The sequence below is a fragment of the Protopterus annectens genome, chromosome 13.part0 (assembly GCF_019279795.1).
Source record: "Protopterus annectens isolate FY-2018-M chromosome 13.part0, PAN1.0, whole genome shotgun sequence".
In the NCBI taxonomy this organism is placed as follows: Eukaryota; Metazoa; Chordata; order Ceratodontiformes; family Protopteridae; genus Protopterus; species Protopterus annectens.
Window position 1 is genome coordinate 897,156,497 of NC_056747.1, and position 22,699 is coordinate 897,179,195.

The following is a 22,699-nucleotide window of genomic DNA, read 5'->3' on the forward strand; positions in this document are numbered from 1 at the left end:
GTTAAGTATAAGTAAAATTAAAGAAAAAAATATTTATTACACACGGTTCTTGGATGATATACGTATGATCATTAATGGTGGGATAGAAATAGCATCTGAAATACTTAATGAATGGAAGTACACCCTTTCTAGAATTTACTTTTAATTTTGATGAAGCGAGTATTGCATACTTAGATGTAGAACTACTAAAAGACAGGGTCAACTTATGTTACACCTCAAAATTTTTTAGAAAGAAAACTTATTCAAACTCATTTCTGCACTATACCACTTGCCACCCACAATACCAGTATAAATCCATAGTTAAAGGCCAGTTAGTGAGGGCAGTGAGAATGACCACATTGAGATCTGACTTTCTGTTGGAATGTAGTAATTTAAAGCAGATGTTTGTGAAAAGGTATTACCCTGAGTACCTTGTGCAAGAATTAATTGACAAAGTGAAAAGAATGGAAGGGCATTTTTCTCCTATTTTGAAGTGCCCTAACCAGAGGTTAACACCTTTGTAGGCAAATATTGTAGGGGACAATAGGAGAGGTGAACTATGAAGTTAGCCTAATAACTACCTACATGCTGCATGCTGAAACTATAAGAAATATTTTGACAAAGAATTGGTGTATTTTGATGGAAGATGCAGATTGTAGAAACAAAGTAGGAACCGTACCTAGAATTGTTTACAAAAAAGGACTTAATTTAAAAAATATTTTAGAAAGTAAGCATAAAGTTAATGCTGGGATGGTAAAATGTGAAGCATGCCCCTATTGACAATTTATAGATATAGGCAGGGACTACATGGTTGGGAATGTACGGTATTCAACTGCAAGGAGATTTGACTGTAATTCTGAGAGTGTGGTTTATTCAGCGAAATGCCAACTATGCCCAGGATTTTATGTCAGTAAGTTCGACTGTAAAATTAGGGAAAGGATCTATGACCATATCTATAGCATAAATAGGAGCAAAGAAAATAATGCCCTGGCTAGACATGTGCAGGATAATTCAGGACACCATTTTAAATTTAGGGTCATCGAACAAGTAGTGGGAAGTGTCAGAGGGGGTCCGGTGACCTTACCACTTGAAAGACAGGAGCTATGGTGGCAGTTGATGTTGAATGCCCATAGCTTTTCAGGACTAAATGACCAGTGTTCCATTATGTGTCTATTAAAACTTAAGAGCCTAATGCGTTTATGAATTTATTTATTCTTTATTTATCCTTTTTTTATGATTTGATATAAATACAAAGTTAATGTTGTATCTAGTAAGTGTGTATATGGACGTGTGTGTGTGTATGTGTGTATATATATATATCTATATATACATATATATATATATATATATATATATATATATATATATATATATATATATATATACAGGTAATGCTAAGGAACCTTAGAAGAAAGGGGTATGCAAAATTATCAGTGAGATTTTGCTAGTGTAATTGAACTGGGGTTGCTTTCTCACTCACCAGGATCTCTTCTTTTTCTTGATTTTTCATGATCTACTGCACTAATTGCCTGGCAAGACCTCCTTAGTGGGGGGGATGCCCCCTTCTGCAAAAGAAGACTTCAACATTTGGTTCATATTATTTTGAATATGTAGCAGAAGCTGGGAAAGGACATATTGCACAGACCATTGGTAGCCATAATATTTACTGTACTGCACATTTTTCCAAATAGTGTTGCTTCTTGAGTGCAGCATGCAATGTCCCCATTTCTCACCGTGTAATATACCATGGCCATGGTGACATCATTTGCTCACATCTCTGTACTCAAGTAGATTTGGCTGGTGCAGTTGTGTACCCATTTGCCAAATCTTTAACTTTTGCTGCCAGTCTAATATTAAGAGTTAACTTCAGGTCTGATATTGTTAATCCTCATTCATTCATTTTCCAAGTTCGCGTCAGCTACAAACTCTCGAGCTAAACTCTTACTCATAATCCCTCTCTCCCTGTTACCCCAGATTTCGTTTGCCGCGTTGCCATTCGGTTATTTGTTGTCAGAATAGTCATTTATATAACATTTTCTGTCAGAAAAGTTTCTATTTGTTGTCTCTTACCCTATCGCATCTAGTGACCATATTTTCTTGAGTTTTCTTCTCTTTTCTCTACACCCTTTACCGCGAGGTATTTCTCCCCTACCATCGTTGGTAATCTTCCTTTTTTCATACCTTCGGGTACTCTTTTGTACCATTGCTGGTACCCTTTCTACTATCCTTTTTTTCTGTCATGGCAGATGAGAAAGGTAGTCCGGGTTTTAAAAGGTGTTCTGATTGTGGACACAAATTACCTATATCTGATGCACACCCTTTGTGCGTTTATTGTTTGGGGGCGTCCCATTTATCTGTTGACCCGCCCTGTACTGTCTGTGAAAATTTTTCTAACAGAACCTTGTTAGAAAGGAAAAACAAGTTGTTGCTGAAGGGACTTTTTAAATCTCCCTTTTCAGAGGCTATTTCTGGGTTGGAGACCTCAACCCCTCCTAGAGCCCATAAGAAAATTTTGGATATTCATACTAAGGCCAAGTCTTTGCCTTCATACTCCCGCCAACCAAAACCTAAAAAGGCTAAAGTTTCCGCTCTGGAGCTTACTCAGTCAACCCCAGTGCTTTCGGTGCCTAGACTTTCGGCACCAAGGCCTTCAGCTCCATTAGTGATCTCGGCTCCATATTCTCCTGCAGCCTTCACTATATTGGCACCGAGGGTCTCTTCGGTTCAGATTATTACGACTACTGTATCGGCACCGACCGCTCAGTCAGTGCAGACCTTGACCACGTCGCCTCCAAAATCTTACTCGGAACCGACGCCTCAGTTGTTGGCTCCAATTTTGTCGGTTCCAGCTTCGGTACCGACAACCAGTTCGGCACCAATCCCTGTTTCAGTGCAGACCGTGACCTCGGCACTGATGACTTCCTCGGTGCAGACACCCGTAGTCCAGTCTCTCTTGGCACTGTTGTTCTTGGTGCGGACTGGTGAGGTGGGCACCAAGTTTGTCTCTTCTGTGGACAGGCCTGTTTTCTCCCTCAGTCTCCGTGAGGTCCACTAGAAGCCTTTCGAACACGATGTGTTGCGTCTTGTGGATCAAGTGCTTTTGGCCAGAGGCATCCCACCCCCCCAGGACCTATCCTTCCTTGGGAGGTGATCACCAATCCCCAGACCCCTTCTTACTCTCCTCCTTCATTGCCTTTGAAGTCCATTGATAAAGCTCGGTCTTCCCCCTCTGTGGTTCCCTTTATGGTTCATAGGTTCATAGATTAGTACTAAGCTAACGAGCCATTTTAAGCCTAGCCAGTTATCCCCTATGAGACTCAAACCCTACACCTTGTGTTTGTAAGGCAAACACCTTAACCATTAGGCCACCCTCCCAACCCTGGATCTCACTAAGGAACCGCAGTTGCCGTCGTGGCAGGAAAGTTTTGCTATGACCCAGGATGACAGTTGTGACACACATAATTTGCTGCTCCACAGCCATCCGGGGACTCCGAGTCGGCAGGCTGAGCCACTTAGGGGAGGGATGACCCCTGTCCTAGACACTCACTCCCCTTCAGGTGGACCAGCCTTTCAACTGATGGAGAAGGCTTTCGCTTCTGCTGGTGATACTGGTCTGTCAATCTCCCCGCCCTCCTCTGGTACACTGGTTTCACAAGCTGCACCTAGCGGACACCTGGTGCAAGGGCCTCAGGACATATTCCCACAGGAAACCCCTTTTCCGCTGTCTTCCCCAGCTTCTCCGTCTGAGGAAGTCCACCAGAAAAGTTTGTGTAAGAGGAAGCACATGGACTCCACAGAGGAGTCCCTTACTGAAGACTCAGACTTTGATGAGGGGGAAGGATCCCCTCGGTCACCCTCTGAGGTATTCTTCGGTGATATCCGCAAAATCCTTAAACAGAGAGGTGACTGGCAGCCCTCTAATCCAACCTCTGAGGAGTCTGTGTTCCTGCAGGCCTTTCGCGCCCGGCTCCTATCTCCTGGGTTACTCCACCTGCCAATGAACTTGTCCAGCTCATCGTGCAGCGTGCGTGGAAGGCTCCTGACACCGTCGTGGCTATTCCCTGGAGGCCAGATAAGATTTTGTCCCCTCCTACAACGGATCCAAATTGGTCTAAAGGTCTTCCTGTGGATGCTCTGGTGGTGGCGGCCGCAACAAAAAAGGATCTGGCAGAAGAAGAAAGCCAGACTGTCCATCCGCCTAACAGAGTCCCGGGCCCTGGGCAGGATAGGGAAGTGCACCTTTGCATCAGCGACCTTTACTATCAGGTCCCTGAATTATATGGCACACTTTACCAGGCTTCAAAGGGATCTGATATCCGAGCTCTCTGAAACCTTGGCTGGTGCCGTGTCTGATGAGGTCCGTGACAAAGTGGCCTCTCAGCTGGCCACCATTGAGTCAATATCTAACTTCTCTATGTGACTGATATTTCACACATCAGAAGGAGCAGCTAGAGTGGTGGGTTCAGCTGCGGTCTTGAGACGACACGCCTGGATACGCTTGTGCAATTTCACGGAACCCTTTAAGGCTTCCTTTCTTAACGCTCCCATTGAGGCCTCTTCGTTGTTTGGACCCAAAGTTAAAAGCACACTGGCCAGATGTGAACAGGACGGTAAAACCCTTTCTGTCATAGGTGTCCGCTATTCTTCCCCTCAACGTGCTGTCTCCCAAAACCAAAAGAGTGGGAAGATATGGTTCAAGAAATCTCAGGGTCCTTTCCGTGACACACAGGCCGAGTTCTCCCCTAGAGGCAGAGGGGGAAACTCACAGGGAAGACGCTCCTTTCTGGGCAGAGGGGGTCTGCGTAACCAGGGTTACAGGGACTCTTTCCCTGGCCAATCCTACCAGCGCTCCTGAAGAGTGGCCCAACTCCTTTCCTCTGGAGATGGTTGGGGGTCATTTCTCCTTGTACCCTTCTGCCTGGCTAACCATCACCACCGATTCTTGGGTACAAAGGATTATAACCAGAGGTTGTCATATCCCCTTCGATATTTGTCCTGTCCCTTCAAAAAACCTTCCCGACGTTCCACCCAGACAAAGGGAAGAAGCAGCACTAGAGATAGAAAAGCTGCTAAGAAAGAGAGTCATCCAAATAGTCCCTCCAGACCAGTTAGGATCCAGATTCTACTCAAGACTATTTTTGGTGCCAAAGAAAACTGGGGACTGGAGACCAATTTTGGATCTTGGTGTATTGAACAAGTTTGAGAGTACAAAAATTCCGGATGGTCACAATACAGTCTATCCTCCCACTTTTGGAAAAAGACGATTGGATGTGCTCGATAGATCTTCAAGATGCGTACTACCACATAAAAGTGGACAGGCCATCAAAGAAGATTTCTGCACTTCTGTGCAGGAGACAGTCACTACCAGTTCAGAGTACTGCCCTTCAGAATCTCTACAGCCCCCAGAGTGTTCACAAAGTGCATGGCAGTCGTCACAGCTCACTTGCAACTTCAAGGATTCCAGGTGTTTCCATACCTAGACGACTAGCTCATTTCCGCCCCCTCCAGACATCTATTGGAAGAAGCCCTGGCATACTCTCTCCTCGCTGCACAAAGGCTAGGCATAACCATAAACTGGCAAAAATCCAATCTCACCCCATCTCAGTCGACATAATTCATAGGGGTTATCTTGGACACAAAGAACTGCAGAGCTGCCATTCCAGAGCACAGAATTTTAAGGATAAAGCAACAACTGATTCCAATCATTTCAAGGGAGAAATCCACAGCTCACTCTGTTGTACAGCTGTTTGGTTCCATGGCAGCCTCCATTACCATTGTCCCCCTGGCCAGGTTTCATATGAGGCTTCTACAAACGCTACTGCTCACCCAATGGTATCCTTTTCAGCGTCCTCTTTCAGCCAAGATTTGAGTAATCCACAGGTGCAAAGAGGATTTAAATTGGTGGATGACACACAATCTGTCACAATGGTCTCACCCCTTCTCCCCCCAGTAACCCAAGGCCACAGTGACCATAGATGCCTCCCTGATGGGGTGGGGGGGCTATGTCAGGGACAGACAGTCCAAGGCACTTGGTCCGAACTGGAGGCCCATCTGCATATAAATGTTCTAGAGCTGTGGGCAGTGCTTCTAGCGTTGCAAGCATTCCATCCATCCCCTGCTGCCGTCTGGGACAATTGCGATTCAATCAGGCAACGTGGTGGTCTGGTACATCAACAAGCAAGGTGGAACCAAATCTTACCCCCTTTATCAAGAGGCCATGAGGATATGGCAATGGGCGATGGCTAACAACCGTTTTCTTCTAGCAATGCACATTCCCAGGAGTTCCAACATGATAGCAGACAGACTCAGCAGGTGCATTCTGCAACCTCACGAGTGGTCCCTGAATCCCTTGATAGCGGCGGTGATCTTCCACCGCTGGGGCCGTCCTTGTTGTGACCTCTTTGCATCCCCGACCAACTACAAATGCAGCAACTTCTTCGCCCTGATTCCCCCTATAGGGCAATCACCCAGGGGCGCTGTAGTCCCATTCCCACCCTTTCCCCTCATTCCCCAGTTTCTGAAGAAAGCCCATCGGTTGAAGAGCAAGGTGATCCTCATAGCATCATATTGGCCTAGTCAGATTTGGTTCCCCTTCCTTTGGACTCACCTACTAGATCGACCATGGATTCTCCATCCAACCCCATAGTTGATCTCACACCCACAGAACCTGATTCATCCCAAATTGAAAAGCCAGCAACTCACAGCTTGGCTACTCCAATTTCCTTGATTGCCAGGCAGAATGATCTTTCTTTACCAGTATGTGACATTCTCATTGCATCTCATAAGTCTTCCACTAGAATTACTTATCTAAGCAAGTGGAAAAGATTTACCTGTTGGCTGAAAGATAAACAAGTAGATCCCTTCTCAGCACCAGTGTCGATAATACTAGGCTATCTGGCTGACCTTTTTCAATCGGGTCTATCGGCCTCTACCATTAGAGTTCATTTGGCTGCAATTTCTAATTTCCATGAGGGTGTCCAGGATTCCTCTCTTATGTCTCACAAATTGTGTAAGACTTTCATAAAAGGTGTGAATCATCTGAAGCCACCTTTTAGAGAACCTATTCGACCATGGGATCTATCATTAGTTCTACAAGGTCTGACAATGCCACTATTCGAACTAGCTTCTTCTTGCGACCTCAAGTATTTGTCATGGAAAACCTTGTTTTTGGTCGCCATTACTTCTGCCAGACGTATCTCTGAGCTTCAAACTTTATGTATCAAAAGTCGGTACTTTTCTGTTATTGGGGCAACACTTTCAATGCGATTGTTCAGCTGTAATCCAGTTCCTTCACATGTCTGTACCACATATCTGTAAAATTATTTGTTTTAAAAATAAGTTTTAAAAAATAGAAGTTATTTTTAATTTTTACACACATCTTGTTAAGATGTGTTAAGGTAGTAGATTACAGCTGAACGATCATGTTAAAGACAGTAAAAATAAACATACATAAAATTTGGAAAACCTGTCTTTTTTTTCAATAGTCATAATATGCTTGCCCTTGTAAGATAACAATATATTTGTACATCCTAGCAATGGCTATTTCCGTTATCAGTGAAGCCTAGCTAAATCAGTACCTGAGGCTTTTAAAAAAATGCTTAGTGCCAAACAGCTGTTTCGTGATTCTGATTGCATCTTTGTAGCTGCAAGATGCCAACTAAGTTTAATTACAGATTTGGATTAGGACTTTATGAAGAATATGTTTAATAGTATGCATATTATGGAGAAATTGATTTGTTTTATTTTGCTCTACTCTGTTATCAGCCAAACACTTTAAATGCGGTTGCTGACCTCCAAATCCATTGTCAAACCATGTCCTTTTGTTGTTAATATTAACAGGTGTGTGTAAAATAATTTAATGGATAATATTTAAAAAAAAAAGCTGTAACACACCTGTTAAGATTAACATCAAAAAGACATGGTTTGACACTGGATTCGGAGCTCTGCAACCGTATTTAAAGTGTTGCCCCGATAACAGAAAAGTACCCAAAAGTCCATACTTGATTTTTCATAGAGATAGTGTGTCTTTGAGAACTAATCCTTCATTTCTGCCAAAAGTGATCTCTGAAATGTCTATTAATCAAACCATTGAATTGCCAGTTTTCTTTCCCAATCATTCAAACAGAAGAGAGTATTGCCTACATACCCTGGATATCCACAGGCAAATCCGTTTTTACTTAAACAGGACTAGGTCCTTTCGTAAATCTGACCAGTTATTTTTGGCCTATTCTGGACCTAGATTAGGATCTGCTGTTGCTAAGGTCACATTAGCTAGATGGTTGAAGGACTGTGTGACCTTCATTTATACACAACGTAATATCCCATTGCCTACTACCATGAAAGCTCATTCAACAAGGTCGGTGGCAACTTCTGCTGCCTTCCATGCCAGAGCTTCTTTACATGACATCTGTGCAGCTGCAACCCTTCATCAATCATTACACATTGGATTTGGCCTCCAGGGGAAGAGCATCTTTTGGTTCTATGGTGCTCAGGAATGTCCTTCCATGAGAGCCTCTCAGGAATAGAGGTAGCTGGGGACTCTGTCCCATGTGTAAGGAATGAACGAGGATTAACAATGTCAGATAAAGAAGTTATGTCTTACCATAACGTTCCATCTGTACTGTTGATCCTCGTTCAGTCATTACGACCCTCCCTGCTTCCCCCTCCTGTGGCTTCTAGTGGATCTCACCATCTGGTTCTCTTAAGTTATTTGACCAGAGGTAGCCTCTACCTTCTTTTGACTTGCAAACTCAATCTGAGGTAACAGGGAGAGGGGGATTATGGGGAAGAGTTTGTAGATGACGCGAGCATGGAAAATGGCTGGCTCGGTTCCGAGGTCAGAACCGATACCCATGCGTAATGATTGAACGAGGATCAACAATACAGATGGTTTTCTCATTTCACACCACATACCCGGACAAGCCTACATGTACCCTTAAATCAAGTTCTGAACATTGAAAACCAGCACACAAACAGAAACATGACCATGTGCTAAAAGTTACTTTGCTACAGTACTTTTATAGCATATGGACATTTTCCCTCACCTTCCTTATGGTGCTTTATGAGTAATGAAAAGAACTGCTGCACTGGTTATATTGTAAGAGAATACTTTTGAAAATAATAAAGGATTTGGAGAAACTTTCAAAAAGAAGTAAAGTGGCTGTTTTAATTTTTACCACCAAATGATTTTTCTCACCAACTGAGCCCTTATTTACAAAAAAATAATGAATGTTGTCATAACACTTGTAAATATTAAACACAATACATACCTGTGCAACTGAATGGTAAGATTCATTGAGTAGTATGCTGTCTAACTGTTGCTGTGGTAACAGTAAAAAAAGTAGTATGTGTTTCTGCAGCAATTTGTGCAGACTACTTAATGAGATCCCTGTCCTCACATAACCCCAGATTTTAACCTAACAGCTCTGTCTCTGTAGGTTAAAAAGTTGCGTAAGGGGTGAGTGAGGGCAGAATGAGGGTGTTAATTTCCATATTCTCAAATGATAAAGGGAGATAATGCAGAGGGAAGATGAAAAATAATAAATCACGTAAGTCAGTAATAAAAAAAAATCCTTGCCATTTATGGCATCTGCTGCTTGGCACCTGACTGCTACAGAAGTTATTTTTAATCAAACTGAACTAAGTTAATGAGTAAACAGCATGCAATGCTGGTGACATAGGATAAGCTGAGGATATGTATAGATCCTCAAGACTTAAGCACATGGATTAAGGATACATGCATGGCAATGCTTCATATTGGATGCCATCAGGGAATGCTCCATTTGAAAGCCAAAGTCACTTAGTGAAGATATTAAAAGTAGTTATTTCAGTGTACATTTCTGTGCATAGAGGGATAAAGGTGTGATTGAATGTTTAGTGATTAAAATATGTATTGTGTTTTAAACATTTATAATTTTAAGGGATAATTAGCTCAAGCATCAGAAATCATTTGTCATGATACTTAGTTTTCTATGCACAGAGAAGCTAGAAATATGCCAATATTGAATGCTAGCAAGGTGATCAACTACCTGGAAGCAGTATCAATTGATTTATGGAATGTGATAGGAATGTTTGATGTCTACATGAAAAGCTTGGGAGCTGCCACAACAGAGAATGCGGAATACCTGCATGACTAACAGGCATTGATGGACCCAGTTAGGCAGCAAGTAGCAGAGATTCTGCGAAAGGCAACAGAGGCCTTTACAAAACTAGATCAAATTAAGTTGTACCTCACTGGATTGGAAGACAAGTTATGTAAACATAAGGTGAATGAAAAAAAAAGTTACTGGGCAGGCAGAAGATAAAATGATGGCATGGGCCAAGTTTGCTAAACACTTCAACAAAGAAATTGCCACTGCCTGAAATGGAAAGCAAATATGGAAAACCTAGGCCAGCACTGACAGAGTATTTGACTTGTGCTATAGACATTGTAGAAACCAAGCAGAAAATTTGCTGTGACTGGGTGGGTGGTGTTTCTGTAACTGGACTGTTTGTCTGATGCTGTAGAGAGAGTAAGTGTAAAGAGTGAAATTTAAGCTATTGTTCCGTGCTGTGTTAAAAATATTTTGGATTTGAGAGTAAGTGTAAAGAGTGAAATTTAAGCTATTGTTTGTTCCATGCTCTGTTAAAGATATTTTGGAATGGGAAAGTGTTGGCATTTTGTAATCCTGATGAGGTTACTGGAAAAAATTAAAGTATTTACAGTGAGACTGATGCAGTTATAGGTGGAACAAAAAAATACTGTTGAACTGTCAGATATTGATACAGTGGTAGATGCAGAAGATGCATATGAAGAAATAGCAAGTTTAATTGAGAAAAGAGCCCTGTCTATAGGAACAACTCCTGGTGAAGAATAGGGTGGGTAGACTTGGAGTATGAACTTCAAATTTAAGTTAAATGAGGAGTCTGTGAATGGTAGTATATCAGACAAGGCTGTGGAGTACAAAAACATAATGTCAGCAAAGTTCTAGTTGGGGCAATCAGATTAATCTGTACTCATTGATGAGTGTTCCATAAAGGCATATCTTTGTTTTTTTGTGTATGTTTTTTTTCCTCCACTAGTTTATTTCCTCTTCTAATTTAGTCAAGATGAGATGTTTCCATGTAGCACATAATATAGTGTCAGTGTAGTATATATTCCTAGGCATTGTACGTAACATATGTAGATGTGAACATTTATTCTATTTTATAGTAATGGGGATGCCATGTGTATATGATAGGCTACCAGTCAGTATTCAGTACCTGTGACTTAATTTCTTTGAGGCAGTGTACCATTCTTTCTTCAACTTCCTTATTACACCTTCAGCTCCATCTTCGCAGTCCCCTGGCTAGCCTCTTATCCTATTATGCTTCGTTCACCCTAGCTTCTCCAGGAATTGACTGTTTATTCTCTGAAATGGGACATGATCTTTTTTCAGTGTATGTGTGTGCCCCTTCCTCCCCTTTCCGGCTGATGCCTAGGTTTATACCTCTCTGTTACATACTTATTCCAGCTCTTGTCCTTATTATGTCCTCCTCACTTTCTCTGCATTTTCCTTTAATCTAGATACTACCATTAACTGCCTTTTTCCTCACTTTCTGGGGACTCTTCCCATCTTCTGTCTTCTCTGTTTGTTGGCCCAGGCCCAGTGTCACCAGCCACACCAGTGCTGCCATCAAGATTGCCTATTTTACCATTTTTCACTTGTAGCTACTTAGCTGAGAGCTGCTTTATATATATTGCCCTTGCCTCAAGCTTTGCATGTTATGCAGATAATGTTCTGCAACACAGTATGGAGTGTTCTTGGGTCAGGATCCCATAGTCTCTTTCTCCTGTAGAGTCAACCTTCTTCATCCTTAATGGAGAAAGTCTACTTCACCTTTGCCATGCACTATTATTTATATTATTTATGTTGGATACTGGAGTCATGTCTCTTCACCGCCCTGCAAATAACATACATAATCAATCATTGCTGTCTTGACTGACATTGTAGCGCAATGACAAGTTATCCTCCATCACCTGGACTCTTTCTCCCCCATTTTACTTCCACCACCAAGCTCCACGTCCGTATTGCTCTTTTCAACACATTGAGCCATTGATTCACATGATACTTATCTATATTTGCAATTAAATGCTGAGGACTCCTACTTACTGGGTTGGCGTTCCTAGCTCTGTGAGCACTGACTGCTTTGAAGATACCTCAGCCTTGTTCCCCTCCAATCCATTAAACAACTATTCCATAAATGTTACAGTGCCCAGTCCTTCCCACCTTTTAAAAACCCCTACATACTTTATATTTTCCATAGGTTCATAGGTAGGTACTAGGCTATCGGCCCAAGGGCCTACGAAAGCCTAGCCAACAAGGTTCCCTGGCTTACACCACCCAAGAAAGTTATTTTCCTGTGCCAGGGTGTATTTCCTATTTCCCATCCACTCATCAAGATTTTTCTTGAAGAGTGTTAATGAAGAACTTTGCTTGACATAGATGGGTAGCCTATTCCAGAGTATGGGAAGTCTCTGGGATAGGAATCTATCCCTCCAGCATGTCCTGTTTATTGTGGTGACAAGGTTTAGGTCCCTAGAGCGTGTAGCTCGGAGGGATTGGGACTTCTTTAGGTGTAGCATGTTCAACAGCTCGGGGTTTGACATAGCTTTATATGTTAGGCAGAGATCACCTCTGAGTAGGCGATATGCTACGTAGTAAAGCTGGAGTTTTTTGAGGCGGTCAGTGTAGGGCATTTGTTTGAGTCCAGTAATCCTCTTTGTGAGGTACTTCTGTGGCCTTTCCAGCTGCTGCAGATGTCTTGTGAGGTACATTCCAAAAGGGGCGTTGTACTCCATAGTGGGTCTAATGAGTGTCGAGTAGAGGGGAACAATGACCTCTTTTTTCCTGGATGAGAACCCTTTTATGATGAGGTGTGCCACGTAGAAGGACTTCCTGACTACTGTGGCGATATGACTATCAAAGGAGAGACTACTGTCCACCTGGGTCCCAAGGTCTCTTATCACGCATTCGGTGTTAAGTAGATTGCAGCCTATGTGGTAGTTCATGGGTATAGAGTTTTTACCAAAGGGGATGACACTGCACTTTTTGGCATTGAGCTTGAGGCCATGGCTCCAGGCATCTGTCTCAGAGAGGCCCTTCTGTAGGATGTTCACATCATTTGGGGACTTGACTATGGCTCCTGGTTTGCAGTCACCTGCAAACTTCGTTAGCCAGAGGCCTTCTGTGTTAGCCTGTACTTCAGTGAAGTAGATACCAAACAGGAGCGGTCCCAGGACGGAACCCTGTGGTACTCCACTTATCACTGGTTTAAGGTCAGATTTGGAGTCTGCAACTTTTACAGTGTGGGTTCTGTCATGTAACTTTCCAATGCATACTGTTTCATTTCCAGGAAGAAGGTTTCAGCTGCTTACTATCCTCAACCTGCTGATCAGTTATCTGGAATATCCTGTTAATGCCCAGTCTGACCTGGGCTCCTCAATAGTTCAGTTTCTGGATTTCCTGACTGATATGCCAAAGGCTTTCATTGCGAACTACTAACTGAGACAGAAACCTGGACTACTTCTGCAGCATTTGGTTCATCCTAGCATCCAACCCCTTCCTGCCACTCATGATCTTGTAGCACTTCATCCAGTACAATCTACCCATGGATTTGGGGGGGAATCACTCACCTGCTACTAAAGTAACTCCCTATAGTGCTGTACAGCATGCAGACCTAAGCATCCCACTAGCAGAAAATTCATCTCCACCTTTAAATAGATGCACTGTATTACATCATCTCTATGATGCGATGAGTTTGTATGTTAAGTGGATGTACTTGATCAGGCTCCACAATTCCTTTTTTCATGCCTGAAGACAGTTTACTTTTACAGCTGTTTGCTGATGATAAACACCCCTCATGCAGATGGAAAAGTAATTTTAACATATTTCATATGTATGTGTTTTACATTTTCTAAACTGGTACCACTTGTAAGTGCCAAGAAGGTAAAGTAATGCAGATCAAATACTTTAATTTCTTTATTGAATTTCTTTGGTATCCCAATAGACCACAAATTATTTATATTTGTCATATCAGGCTGTGGGACCCAGGATGGATTATTATTCTATGTATAGAATCCTATTCTTAAGTGTTTGTACTTAAAAAAAAATATATATATATATATATATATATATATATATATATATATATATATATATATATATATATAAAAATAGGTTGTGGCCAACATACACCACCAAATAGTCACTCCAGTGGCATTGCGGCATACAGCTCTGACTATGGCTCAGGTGAGCTGTGTTCAGTTAGCATCCCTGGTGACTGATGGAGAGGCAGAGAGAGATGGTTGTGCCCATCCTGTGGGAAGGGTGGTACATGGGCATCTCCAGACAATGATCCCTAGTGGAGACTGGGGATATCGCCAGAGGAGGCGTGGTCAGCAGGGGGCAGTGGGGCTTGGCTGAACTTTAAAGGAGGTAGAGTGATGTGCCATGGATTCCACATTGCACACCCCCAAGGACCATACCACATTGCAGTAGGGTAGGCAAGTTCCCCCCCACCCAGATGGAAGTTCAGAAGTACCAAGCCCTATTGCCTGTGATCCATGACTGGCCTCAGCGATTACTGGAATAAGTTTGGGGGGGCATGGAGTAGCTAGTTAACCCAGCACAGATAGGCCACAAGGGGTGGGATTGTAATAATGAAGGGCAGGTGAGAGGAAAACGCAAAAAGAAATGCAGCACCAAATGGAAATAAATATCTGAAAAGAGCTGGAAGGATGTTCAATCAAGAATTCTAAATTTTAGAAAATAAAATGCCATTGCTATTGAAGAAGTATATGCATTTTATAACACTAGACCTATAAGATCAAATTATATTAATGTAATACTAAAATCATTTAAACATTTTATTCATAAATATATGTGTATAAAATGTGATTTAGTTATTCCTTATTCTTTATACTGCAGGATTCACTGAAGTTACTAAAATGACAGAAATGGCAAGCTTAAAAAGATGTATTTTTGTCTCATTGACTGAAAGGCTTAAACATGTTAAATAATGGGCTTTCTATGTGACAATCAAACCTTCACAGAGCAAATCCAACCTAATTATTCTGTGAGGCAGAACTGTGCAGTGACTACAGGATTAGAAAAGGGACAGCAGGAATAATACAGTCCGCAGCAGGCAGCCCTTTGGAGTAGTGCCTAAGGAAATCGTCTCACAAATGATACATTTGTCATTTGTTACTTTTATTATTATTGTGGCAGTCCCATTTAATGAAGTGCTTGCCGCTGATCTGAAGTGCCTAACTTTATTCAGTTCTTATTTATTTCGTTATTTTTATTTATTTACTTACTGATGAGTCTTATAATGCCATGGACTTTTCTTTTGTATGCTCTGGTTTGCTACTGGTTCCTGACACTATTTATTTATTTACTTACTTGCTTACATAATTACCTACAGTGACTTTTTGTAGTTATTTACTTATTTGTATATGTATTTCCCTGCTTTTGCAGTTAAAGGGTTAACTAATAGGTCTTTCAGAAGCTTCTGTACAATTACGCTGGATTCATTCTTTGTGGATTTGATTGTAATGTAAGTTACCAAATCATGACTGTATAATGTGTAAAACAAGAGGCTAATTGCACAAAACATCGGACAGTTCATATTATCAAAAATATCACTTATGATAGAACTGGAAAAATATCTCCCTTGTTAGATTATATATGAGAATTTGATTAATTAATCGTGACATCTTTTGGAATATACCATGTGGTCAATTAAGTCTATATAATGTGATTTAGATATGCTTATTACCTTTTTATGTTTGTTGTGATAAAGTGCAAGTGAGTGAGAAGTTCTTATTTTGTTTGGAGTTTCTAGTAATATAAAGTTCCATTCTTGCTTGTTTGCTAGCATTCATTTTTGCATTGGGATTTTTATTATGCAAGTTCTGTTTTATCAAGTAGGATGACTTTGATATTTCATTTATCAAATGTATACAAAATAATTTCAAACAAAACTAATGCATATAATTCCTTTTAGAATTATTCTTTTTAGAAATTTTACATCAAACTGATTATTCAGTCTTTTCTAAGAAAGATAAGAAATTAAACTCATCACGTAAAAAGTATTCTTTAGGTCTTTGTTTATTTGAGAACCTTTTCTTGGAAATTTCTTCATTAAGCCTTTCTGACACTGTACAAAGTCCAGAAAAAATGTGAAAGCACAGGATTCTGGAAATTTAAATTATTAAAAAATCAAACTGGCAAGATATCTTTATGATTTTACAGCTCTAAATGAATTCTGGTTGAAATTAAAATCTTCTGCGCAGGCTTTCTGTTTAGATAAGTTGTTTTAACAAATCACTTTGTGTTATTTAATTATCCAGTTCCTACCTGCATTCCAGTGGATCAGTCCTCTTAAGTATATTATGTATAGCTAGAAAAATGCTAAGAACTCAAAGAAGGATATAGCACTTGTTTTATGGAATGTCTAAATCTACCCACTGATGTGTGCCAGATGTAATTAACATAGATAAACATAGATCTTAAATTGCTATTACAGATCTCAGATTGTGGATGAAAATATCTTTGTTGATAGATTAATGTATATTTTGATTTTCTATGATAGGTTTTTAAGTTTATATTGTTATATAAAATTATTAATGATTATTAAACCATAAGCATATTATTTTAGGAATAAGGCACCATAAGAAAAAGATAGTTTTAGGTGTATCTGTTGTTTAGACATATTGTTGTTATAAGATTTATTTATAACATCTAATATTGCTAAATATAAATATATATTCTGTTTAAAATTTAATCGTTAAAAAAAAGAAAATAAAGTACTATATCTCAGTATGGTGAAGTGTACAAAATTTTCTAGAATCTGTCAGTGAGTAAAATGTTTTGCTAACGTGCATTATCTTTTTCACAACAAAACCAATAAGGCAAAATGACTAAAAAAACAAAAAGCAAACCACAAGAAATGTAAATTGCAAATGCTGGAATATCTTTGGTAACAATTTAATCATACCACAATTCCGCAATGAAGATGCATATTAAGTACTTTCATTTATGTGACTTCCTCAGAATCTGTAATGTCACATTCTCAAACCCATGTGTACTGCATAAACCAATCAAATGACAAATCCATGCAAACTCAAATAGGTAAATCATGCACTTAAATATATTTATATAGCATTTATTTTGTTAGGTTTAACAAATGTTATGTTTTTCTATGCCATGAAAACAAAAGTTTTCTAAAGAAAAGACTGTATGAACATACATATGAAATTTGTAATAAGAATTTAAATAATGCTTTAAGTCAGAATGCTGTTTCATTTGAGAATTTAAATATGTTTCAGTTTTTTTTTTTGTATTAGAAAAAATTGAGGGGTCCTAGAGGTCCTAGAGGCAGGTCTTAGGAGGTCTCTCTTAGAACTTTGTGAAATTAAGTGGCAAACTAGACTGCATGCTGAGGTTTATCCCAGCTTGAGTGATAGAATTTCTGTTAGCAGTCTGTGAAATTTTAATGCTGCAGAAGCATAAATTACAAGTTTTTTATGTATGTTTTATATATCCATACAAACACACACACACAGATATATTTATATATATATATATATATATATATATATATATATATATATATATGTATATATATATAAAAAAAATTTTATGTATGTGTGTGTGTCTCTCTCTCTCTCTCTCTCTATATATATATATATATAAATATATGATATATGGGTTCCCTTCGAAATTTCAAAATCCTAAAAACCTCGAAATTCATATGATCAAGACCATATGATCAAAGTTTTAGAATGGAGATCTGCATACAGCGCGGAATGGGAGATTTCCCTTTTCCTCACTGTAGTGTGATCTCAGACTTGGTATATTTAAGTAGTGGGGGTATGGGGTGTAGGGGCGCTTCCCCCCTCCCCGCAGAAATGTTGAAATTTTTAAGTGAATCCATAAAGATTTTATATATATATATATATATATATATATATATATATATATATATATATATATATATATATATATGCACACACACACATATAATTTTATATTGGGATATTAATATATTTACTTTTGTTTATTTTTAATTGTAATTTTAAATGTATTATATTTTCACATATGACAGTGAACTTCTAGTTCTGACTGTTGTCTTTTGAAAGGAGTGTGCAGTGTACATTTTCCACAACTTGCTTTGTGTAATTTTTGCATTTTCTAATTACAGATCTCAATTGTCTGTGAGCATCATGGTTTCAAAGTCAGTGTAAATGGACAAATGTTTGACTTCAGACATCGAGAGTCCAACCTTCACTTGATAAATAAGATTGAAATAGGTGGCGACGTCCAGCTTACAAGTGTATATTTCTGAAAGGAAAAATCTATATTCAGAATCTTTTTGAAAATTTTATAAACTATGTACATGATCTTTGGCTCCTTTAGTTCTGTCTTATTATAATTTCTACTGTTATGGAATAACCACTAAACATTTTATCATATGTTACAGTGTGAAAGATTGAAAATTTAAGCTTGTTGCTATTTGTATACATTGCTTGAATACCTCTAGAAATTGTAGCCTTAAAATGTGAAAACTATGGATGTGTTAACAGTTATTGAAGCTTACAATTATGTTGACAGTAGTAATCTGGAAGTTCAAATTAGTTGTCTAGAAAGAGTCACTAAAATCTAAAACTGTCCAGAATATTTTAACTTTTTTACCTAATCACAATGTTTCAGTGTTTTAGTCTGTCTTTTAGCACTTATATAATGAAAGGATTATTTTATCTACTTGAAGTTATTGTTGAAAAAGACTCGACATGCCCTTCCAGTTTCATCTTTTTAAATATATATCTTTTGGACCAATAATCATCATTTGTGCAATTACTTTCTAAAAATTCATGTCACCAGTAAAATATCCATGCACCAAGTGAAATAAAAAAGCATGTACCTTTCATGGCTTCAGAGGTAGTTGTTGATTTATTTAGTGTAATACATCACACATTTAGTTGTTTCTATTGGATGCATATCATAAAAAAACGTTCTGAATGGTAGTACCTCAATTTAGTGGCATGAATAGACTATTTTCTGTGAATATATTTTTTCTGTTTCAGTGTACTACTGCAGCTAAACCCTGTAGTACAGCACAGTGGGTTACAGCTTCATGCTGATAGTGCTTTTCTTAGGCACCTGAGTTTGATGGCCCATCTCGAGTTACATACTGTACAGTTTTGAGCAAGTCAGTCATAGGCTATGCACTGAAGATGTTCTCCATTGTGGTTATTAACTGATTGCAAACTTTGCCTTTAGAAGTATTGTGATACTCTTTATAATGTGCTGCAATTTTTGTAGGATGTCATCTTGATCATCCTACAGCTGGACTGCCCATATATATATTATGTTGTTGAGAAAAGAACATAAATATCATTCTTAGAGCTGATAAGGGATGTTTGCTTTTCTTTTACAAACAACCACACTTTATAAAATTTTCCAGCAATAAGTAAATGAACAATTCAAAATCAATTACAGAATTGAAACCAAAAGCATAAATATTACATGTACCATGCTGTGTGCAGATAAATGAACAGGAAACTATATAAGATGCATGAGAAATGGTTATGATGTAACCCGTCCCAAATGAAAGTTGATATTTTGTAGAATATAGAAAGAAAAATCCCAATAAGGCAAGCTAATAAAATCCCAACAGCAGTCAGAATGAAAAATCCCAACCTGGAAGGTAAACGCTGACAGCAAATGATGTAAAATGTCTTTTATTACAAAATAGAATCAGAAGTAAGTGCTTTCGCGGTCAAACAAACCACTTCATCAGACATAGTTATAGTAAAAAACACAGCATCCTTATATACAAACTTCCCAACAGAATTAATCAATAAAATTCCCTCCAAAAGCACAATTAATAATCCAATTAGTAAAAAGCAAGTTAAAGCAACAGCTACTTACATACAGCATAAAAATGTTGTAGAATATGCAACAGGACAAAAAAAAGAAAGAAGAAGCTTGTTGCAGACTTTTTCCTCAACAGGCGTTATAATTTTAGAAAATTGTTCAAAAAATATTTTATAAATCATGTTTTTCACACATTTGAAAAATCTAAAAAATGGTTTACTTTTGTGGATAGTAACTGAGAACTATTCTTCCACTCCATGTAAGATATTTTATTTCTTGTGTCCAATTTTTGACAATATAATTAACCAGGGAGATCATGACAACCAAATTAATAAAGCAGTAAACTCAAATGTCATCATGTTTAATCTTTAAAACACACATTCTCCTAAATGGTTTTCAGTCATAAATGTTTAGATTCAAACGTGTTTTAACCATTTTATTCCATATCCAAATTACTGTATAGTAATTCCAAAGTGTATGTTTTATATTGTTAGACGCAATTTCACAGACAGTGCAGACTGCATTACAGTTGTGCCATAAGAAACTATTTGAATGCTTTGTTGTAACTGTTATGATTAAATTGTGTATTTTTTTATTTCAAGGAATGAACATGCATGAAGTAGCTTAAGACTTGTCCAGTTTGGTTTATCTCAGTAATCAAGGATACACACACAAAAGCTGCTTTCAGCTTGGATATGTCCAAAACTTTCATATACCTTTTTCCTAAACTTCTAAAAGTCATCAACTTTCCAATGTCTTACAGGGTCTATATTAGATAAATGAAAGTTTATCTTACCGAACGCTAACATGAGCGAAAATCCCGGAACCCAAAACCAGAATTGTGAGATCACAGTACAGTGAAGATGGGAATATTTGCCCTTTCCTCACTGTAGTGCGATCTCGGAGTTTGAATATATATTTAGCGTTGGGGGGCACAGCCCCACACAATTGCAGTTTCGAGTTCTGGGATTTTCAATAATGTCAGCGTTCAGTAAGATAAACTTTCGTTTATCTAATATAGACTCTGTCTTACATTAACATTGCCACAAAGCATCTTATGGCATCATTGATTTAGTTATTTTTAAAGTGTCAGTTATCTCCTATGATTGAAAGAGTCACCAGCATTATTTATGGATGTCCCTTCTTCCTGTCTGGATGTTTGTTGTCAAACCTCCGTTCTGTTTCATCATATATCAGTCTGGTGTTACTGCTTTCAAGTTTAATGTTGAGACTTAATTACTTCATCTGGTGATTATATCACTTTTTTCTTGAAAAAATATTTATATTGAATAATTGCTAGAAATGTTTAATGCACATGAGCTCAGTATCCAACAATAAACTCAATTCAGGCAAATTAACTGTTTTTCCCCTCAGCAACAGGTCAGACATTTGCGAACCCTGGTGGACTAAATATATCTGATGTTGTTAATCTTCATTCATTCCTTACTGATTACTTATTGGTTCTGCCCTCGGAACCGAGCCGGCCTTATACCAAGCTCGCTTCAGCCAAAAACTCTCAAGCCAAGATCTTGCCCAGAATGCTCTGCTCCCTGTTACCTCAGATCTCGTTTGCCGCGTTGCTGTACAGCTGTGTCAAGCAACTCTGTCAGCTAAGTGAATAATTATTTTGAAAGTTTATATGTTGTAGTGCTTTAAAAGTTTTCATTCAGTTACTGTTTCTATACTCGGTCGGGTTGTATGGCCCTAGGCGCTCCTCTTAGTTCCCCCATAGCTCCTACCCTATCGTAACTTTAAGAATCTCTCCCTTTAGTTTTCTTCCCCTTTTGTACCCTTTTCTTACCTTTGAGGTAATTCTTCATTGCCATCATTGGTAATCCTTCCTTTCTCGCTTCTTACCCTTCTGGGTAGATTTTCTTTACTCTTTGGTACTGTCGTTCTTCTCCACATCATTATGTCAGACAAGATACGTAGTGTTGGTTTCAAACAGTGTAAGGAATGCAGCCGTAAGGTACCGCTTTCTTATGGCCATTATTTATGTGTCTATTGCTTGAATGTCTCCCCCCTTTCATTGGATCCCCCATATGGGATTTGTAGAAATTTTTCGACCAGGACTCTCAATGAAAGAAGTTAATCCTGAACGGCCTCCTTAAAACTCCTTTCTGTGAGGCTATCTCTGGGTCGGAGGTCTCATCCCCCTCCTACTAAACCCTGTAACAGACGTTCTTTTTCTTCCTCCTTGAGGTTGCTCACTTCATCTCCCTCTGGTGATCGCAGGGAGTCAACTCATAAAAAGGTAAAAATTTCCAGTCCAGCACTGCCATCTATGACCCTTTTGGCTCCAGGTTCGGCACCGCCCCAGTTGATTCTTTCTCCAGCTATGTCCTCTGTATTGTCATCAGCACTGGAGTTCCCAGTGCAGACACTTACACCTCCGACAGTTTTGTCGCACCCTTTACCGGCACTGTCTCTGCAGGTACAGTCTCCTTCTGCACTTTTGGTGCAGTCACCTTCGGCATCAGTGCAGACACCCTCGGTTCCGGGCTCTACACCACTCGAACTAGCAAGGACCAAGTACTCTCCTTCTTTGGATCCATTTGTTGGTAGCCAATATAGCCCTTTCTAGAAAGGCCAGAATCGCCTTCAGGTTTCTCTATGAGGTCGACCAGGAGCCTCTCTGAACAAGATGTGTTGTGGCTTGTCGACCAGTTGCTTGTGGCCAGGGGTCTCTCTCAACCGTCTAATGCTATGTTCCCTCTTTCAGGTGAACGTATTTCTCCACGGACTCCAATGTACACTCCTCCTTTGACTTCCATGCAGGAATCGAAGCTCCTTCCTCCAACAGCAGCCTCCCTCTGACC

At 39.3% G+C, this 22,699-nt stretch overlaps 1 protein-coding gene across 1 annotated transcript in view; it reads left to right on the top strand.

The window, feature by feature from the left end:
• The window catches only part of LOC122787755 (galectin-9B-like), a 562,044-nt gene extending 543,116 nt beyond the window's left edge, over positions 1–18,928 (top strand). The window contains exon 11 of the mRNA XM_044054650.1: positions 18,205–18,928. Within this exon, the coding sequence (XP_043910585.1) occupies positions 18,205–18,348 (144 nt within the window). The 3' untranslated portion in view covers positions 18,349–18,928. The remainder of the gene's footprint in view (positions 1–18,204) is intronic.
• Positions 18,929–22,699: the final 3,771 nt, after the last annotated feature.